The sequence below is a fragment of the Anas platyrhynchos genome, chromosome 1, assembly GCF_047663525.1.
Source record: "Anas platyrhynchos isolate ZD024472 breed Pekin duck chromosome 1, IASCAAS_PekinDuck_T2T, whole genome shotgun sequence".
NCBI classification, from domain to species: domain Eukaryota; kingdom Metazoa; phylum Chordata; class Aves; order Anseriformes; family Anatidae; genus Anas; species Anas platyrhynchos.
In genome coordinates, this window is record NC_092587.1 from 21206845 (window position 1) to 21212860 (window position 6016).

Here is a 6016-nt window from a genome sequence, read left to right on the forward strand (position 1 = left end):
CTGAGGCAAGCACAGCCTTACACAGTGCTCCAGCTGGGCATTCCTGCTGCAGGCAGCCTGGCTCCCCATGGCTCCACCTCTTTGTTTTCCCACTGGGTTCATCCTCATTCAATTATTAGACACAACTATTCCACTTGATCCTTCTGCGAGCTCAGACCAAGCACAAGCAAGACCTTGTCTGACAGCTCACACGCCAGAGAGCTGCAGCAGAGGTGCCTGGTTTCCACACTTTGGCCATGCACTGCCCTAGGCCACTCACTGCACGGGGCCACATGCTCCAGCGGGACCTCTCACTCACAAGTCACCCCCTGGCCTGACCGACCTTCTCCAAGGACGTGCAGACCACTCTGGATGCTCGTAAGCTCAGTCCCTTCCGGCTGGAAACCACCACGGCTGTCAGGACAGCAGCATATGTGAGATGTTCACCTGGGCACGTCGGTGTGCTCCTGCCTTTAGAAAGAAGCAGAGCATGTGCAGAAGGATAAAGGACAATGCTGTTGTAACTAATAGCAAGTACAGGATTCTATGATGACGAGCTGCATAGCATTAGCTTTTGGTGACTTGTCCATGCAAATGCCATACCAATAATGTACAGGTAACAATTTGCTATCAGTCTCTGGTTCTAACAGTTCCTTATTCTCTAAGGTAATCCTTCAACTTGCAGTTTGTTGTCCGCTCTCCGGTTTCCCGGCGTCCTTCTGCATGCTGTCCTGCTGTCCGAGTACCTCATCCCAGCAAGGACCGTCAGTTCACAGACGTCATTAGTCCTCTGGTCTGGAACAGAACCCAGCTTTTGAGAACAGAATGTCAGTACACACCACCAGGCACGGAGACAAGTGCGACACCTCACCCCTGCTCTACTGCAGCCACAGGTGTTGCGTTATCCTCCCTCTGTCCCACTAGAGGTGAGGCAACACATCCACAACCTGCCCTCTTACCAATTACCACGGGAGTTCCCATGCTGACTTGCTCCACCGACACACAAAAATACTCTCCCGTGGTCCCCAGCAGATTGCACAAAAGTAGTGCATACATTTCATAGAAAGGAGCTAAACCATTACAGAGGCATCTGACCACCTATTTGTTCTTTCAGTAGCTAACAGCTGAGCTGGAGTGCAATAGATGGATGGAGATGCTATTCAATCCCTCAGTTTGTTGCTGTTTTATTTTAAACTTGGTAGCTGCTTTTACCACGTGCCAAATTTGGCCATCGCAGGCAATTACCACTGTTGGTGCATCAGACAGTGGCCTGAAGTTTGTCACCAGTTCAGAATCATAGAATGGTTTGGGTCGGAAGGGACCTTCAGCCACCACCCAGCCCAACCCTGCTGCCACGGGCAGGGACACCTCCCACTAGACCAGGCTGCCCAAAGCCCCATCCAACCTGACTTTGAACACATCCAGGGCACCCACAGCTTCTCTGGGCGACCTGTTCCAGTGCCTCATTGCACTCATAGTAAAGAATCTCTTCCTTTTATCTCAATCTACCCTCTTTCAGTTTAAAGCCATTGCCCCTTGTCCTGTCACTGCTCAGCAAGACGTCCCTCAATCCTTCCCTTTAGCTATCGGAAGGCTGTAGTAAGGTCTCCCCAGCACCTTCCCTTCTCCAGGCAGAACAACCTTGTATACAATTTACCTTGCACATGATTCAAAACTCCCACTAGTTCTATACAATGAATCACAGAAGGGCTGAGGTTGGAAAGGTCCTCTAGAGGTCATCCTGCTCAACGCCCCTGCTCAAGCAGGGCCAGTTGTCCAGGACCATCTCCAGATGGCTTTTGAGCATCTCCAAGCATGGAGACTCCACCACCACGAGAGGCACAACCTACATTTATATGGGTAACACCCTGGATGTACTCTAGAACTGTGCATGCCTCACATGTCAATTCCCTAATTCTTTCCCCAAGTTACAGGATTAATATTAATTTTGGCCCATTTCACTTTATCTTCTCAAACTAAAATTTGTGGTTACCTATGGACAGTGTGGTTTTAGCTTTGGATATGCTCAGTGGCCAAAAGTAAGTGGCCTGCTAACAAATGATTACTGAGAAACCAAGCATTCCCATTGTCTCAGGGTCTCAAGGTCTATTAAGATTCCTTTGACATCTTTCATGAAAGGAATTAAAGTTATTAACAGCAGTGATGTTCCATGTCCAAACTATTGCTCTTACACCTAGAAGATGGTTTTAATGGTTTTTGTGATGCTCCTTAAACCGATGATGGGCACCTTGAAGAAGATGGTCCTTGCAGAGGCTGTCCGTGCTCCACACCTGTGATCAATCCCGCAGCAACATCTGTGTCTCTGAAAAAAATTCAATCTCCCTTGTTAGTTAGTTAAAAACATTCTCTTTGATTCCTTGGCAGCAAGTCCCATCCACCCAGGAAACTTCTTGCTTTGTTTCCAGTTAGTACTGTGTTTCCCCAGAACAGAGCCACAATTACCCCTGAATTTTCTCTAGGCCTTCCCCTTGGTACACGGGGTGTGCCTTGGACCACATTTCCCAGTGGGGTTTGATTGTTGTGGGTTTTTATATGGGCATACGAGCTGTGTAACTCCAGGGAGCTGCCTGAGTCCATGCTCTGCTGAGCTGACTGCTCCAGGATCGAGTTGGTGTTTGAGGCACACGACTGTTCAGCCCATTTCCTGTCCCATTTTTTCCATTTCTGGGCCACAGCCATATACCAGCTCACAAGGGCCATCACCGGTACCTGGCACATTCTTTGCTCACACGGCCCAGCACACACATAGCACTTCATCCCACCTCAGCCCTCCTCCTTTGTCCATTAGCTGCAGTCTCACCTGGGTGGAGCTGTCAGCTCTTCCCACCATCCCAAAGGACTGCAGGTAGCAGGAAATATTTAACCAATACAGCCGCATCCCTACAAGGAAACTCTGTACTGGTGCATCCATCAAGTGGCTTCCAAATTAAGAACGGAGGACCAAGCATGTTCAGTATTTCACACAGACACCAAACCGGTATTAGCAGCAGCTGCACAGACTGCCACGGCCTCTACCCCTCTTGCTGCATCAGTGGCAGCAAACACAAACAGACACAACCCCCTCCTTCACCTCTCTAAGGGGCCCACACAATCAGTTTGTCACTGTTCAAACATTCCCCTTTTCCGGGGTAAAAGACAGAACCCAACACAAACTTACAACTCAGTGCAAGGGGGTTCCACCGTCCACATACCCCACGTCCCTGGATTTCTACAGGGATCATGAAAATCGGGATTTTATAATCCCACTCTCTTCCACCTTCGTTCTGCCTCCTGAGCCTCCTTGCGACCCTTCTGAGCTTCTGCACTGTACTGGGAGTGGAAGCGGGGGTCTCCAGCTGGAACAACTTCACCTATCACCTCTAATTTTGTTTTGACTTCCATGCCAGTACTTCACGACCCACGTCACCTTTTCATCTTCTGAAGCAGCAGTACAGTAAGTTTTCCCTTGGACAGATGTCCATGAACTAAGACAGGAAATTCCTTCCTAAAGTGTTTCCCCCCCCACTTTTACCAGGATTATCTGTCCATCCAGTTTATCCTCCCTTATTCACTTCTACTTCTTGTCCCCCCCACATTTTCCCCCCTCCTACTGCCAACATCCAGCTTGATTTACCCAGGAGCGGGGGACCCCATCAATCTACTAATGCTGATCCCGTATCAACTAAGAAAGTGTTTGTAACCTCCCATTCCCCTTCAACAGACACCGCACCTCCACACAGCCTCTTCCCCCTGAATACCAAGTCAGCGAGGTGGAGGTTAATCCCACTGACACCAGGGGCTGGGACCCCTAGTCTTTAAGGTCCCTCACCAACGGGTATAGTTTTCTCTTTGGGACAGGAGGAGGAGGTGACAGCTTCGTTTGCTTCAGTTTTTCCCAGATCTCCTCTTGTTTCATCCCCTTTTCCTGAAGGATTTTTTTCATTTTGGCAAGCAAAACCCCTGTGGGCTGACTATCCAGCTCTCTTTCGTTCACTCCCTGATTTATTAAATACTTCCAAATTATCCCTCTAGGGATGTACGTCCTTGTCTTTACCCCCACCGCGTTCTTCTTTGCCTTCTCTTTGCCCTCCGCTCCCATCAGGGTCCCCAAGTTCTCCAACGTGTCCATGCACTCGTGGAGGGGACGGCCGATCAAAGTAGACCCCAAGCTGATGAAAAACCCCTTATGCAGCTCCGGAGCGCGGCAGGCCAGCACCCCTATGTCTGCCTGCTCCACATTCACCCCGTGGATGTCGAAGTCGGCGGTCACCGGCTTCTCCTGCTGCTTTAGCACCCGGAGCACCACATTCCCACACACGTAGGCTGACACCTCCTGGACGTCTGCCCAGGGCGCCCCTTCCATGTTATCCTTGAGAGGCTCATATTCTCCCAGATTTCTAATCACCAGCCTTAGGATCTCTCCCCCCAGGGCCTCTTCGGGGGGCAAGGCTCTGATGATCGCCCCCACCTTGGGCCAGGGCAGCCCTATGGCTGTCACCACCCGCTTCGCCGCCTCGTACGTGAAAGGTGTGTGCTGTTCTAAAGCCCAAATTCGGTTAACCCACACAGGCCACCCCTCCCTCTGTTTCTTCCAAACTTTCTCTTTTCTGGACACATCCCCCGCTCCCTGGTTTCCATCTCCCTCCTCCGGCTTTATTTTTCTGGCTCCCACCCCTTGCCCCGCAGAGTTTTCCTGGTTCTCCACATTCTCCCCATCCAACATCTCCAGGTTGCCATTTGTCTCGCTCAGAGCCGCTACCTTCCTCTGGTCCAAGCCTTTCCCGAGGGATAGCAGCTTACCCAAACACTGCACTTTCTTTCTTAACCGGGCGTTATCGGCACTCTCTGCCCGGAGTTCTTCTTTTATTTTTCTGACTTGCTCGGCCTGCTCGCTTAGCAGGGCTTTATCACAGCGCAGCGCCAGGATTTCGTTCTGGGCCAGCTGCAGGTTGTTCTGCAGGCTCTTTATGCATTGCTCCTTCTCTTCCACCGTGGCTTGCAAGACACTGGCCAGATCGAACAGCAGCCACTGCAGGGCCGAGCACTTCTTCTCTCCTTTAGGATGATTCACGGCAATGTAGCTTAGCCAGTGCCTTTCGGCAGCTTGGAGGGTGGGATCCTGGCTTACCATTTTGGGATCCCAAGGATCCCGCCCGTGCTCCAGCATTGCCTGCTCCAGCAGCCCCCTCTCCTCCAGAGCCTGAGAGCTCTCCGACTCCGGCTTCTCCTTCGACTTCGTCACCCTCGTTAGCCACGACATCTCGGGGTCACCGGCCTGCTGCAGCCCTCACTTGGGACAGGACAGGACAGGATGGGATGGGACAGGACAGAACAGGATGGGATGGGATGGGATGGGACAGGGCAGGGCGCTGCCTGCCTGCAGCACTGCGAGGAAACCCCCGGACACAACCAACACCGCCCCTCGCTCACTCACCACACAGCGGTCCCCAGCACCCCCTCGTCCTCCTCCTCTCCTCCTCCTCTTCCTCCACCAGCAGATGGCGGCTCCGGGCCCCGCACCTCGGCTCTTTGTACCCCCGGGGAGTGGCGGTGCCGGTGCCGGGGCACAGCCGCCTCAGCACCACCCCCAGCGCCTCCCCCGGGGCCGGCCGCCCGCCCTCGCTGCGCCCCCCCAGACTGAGGGGTGGGTTTCGCCGTGGTAGAATAACGGAGCCAAACCTGGGATGTTTTATGAACAGAGAGGCCAAACCTTTACAGTGTTTAGTTAAAAAGAAGTTTAGAAGCTCTCTGGGTGTAAATGATGTCCCGAGGCTGGAGGATGTGTCTGAAAAGATAGGTGAGGAACTCGTGGTATGCAAGTCCTTCGATGTGTGTATGACCTAGCTTAGCACGCATGCATAAATTGACTATGAGAGACTCATTAATGTTGGAAAAGACCTTCAAGTTCATCTGGTCCAACCGTCCCCCTACCACCAGTGTCACCCACTGAACCATGTCCCTTAGCACCACGTCCAACCTCTCCTTAAACACCCCCATGGGAAAAACCTGTAGAAACTAACACGCATGCTTACTTAAA

General features: G+C 52.0%; 1 protein-coding gene across 3 annotated transcripts; it reads right to left on the reverse strand.

Annotated features, from left to right (window-relative positions):
* On the reverse strand, positions 1 to 5558 carry LOC106017522 (uncharacterized). 3 transcript variants are annotated; one of them, XR_005262633.2, is made up of 2 exons: positions 2228 to 5558; positions 1 to 774 (listed from the first exon to the last, which is right to left on the reverse strand). XR_005262633.2 is itself a non-coding variant. In XM_038173008.2 (2 exons), exon 2 carries the CDS (start codon positions 5237 to 5239, stop codon positions 3788 to 3790), a length of 1452 nt encoding a protein of 483 aa, XP_038028936.1. In that variant the 5' UTR covers positions 5240 to 5269; positions 5414 to 5554; the 3' UTR covers positions 1 to 3787. The 3 variants fall into 3 exon arrangements, 1 of the variants encoding a protein (XP_038028936.1); XR_001191019.4 differs by having other exon boundaries at positions 2172 to 5558; XM_038173008.2 differs by having other exon boundaries at positions 1 to 5269; positions 5414 to 5554.
* Between the last annotated feature and the right edge of the window lie 458 nt (positions 5559 to 6016).

What these genes read in the sequence shown, in the direction of transcription:
- LOC106017522 (XM_038173008.2), bottom strand. Translation starts at nt 5,239, where the DNA reads ATGTCGTGGCTAACGAGGGTGACGAAGTCGAAGGAGAAGCCGGAGTCG.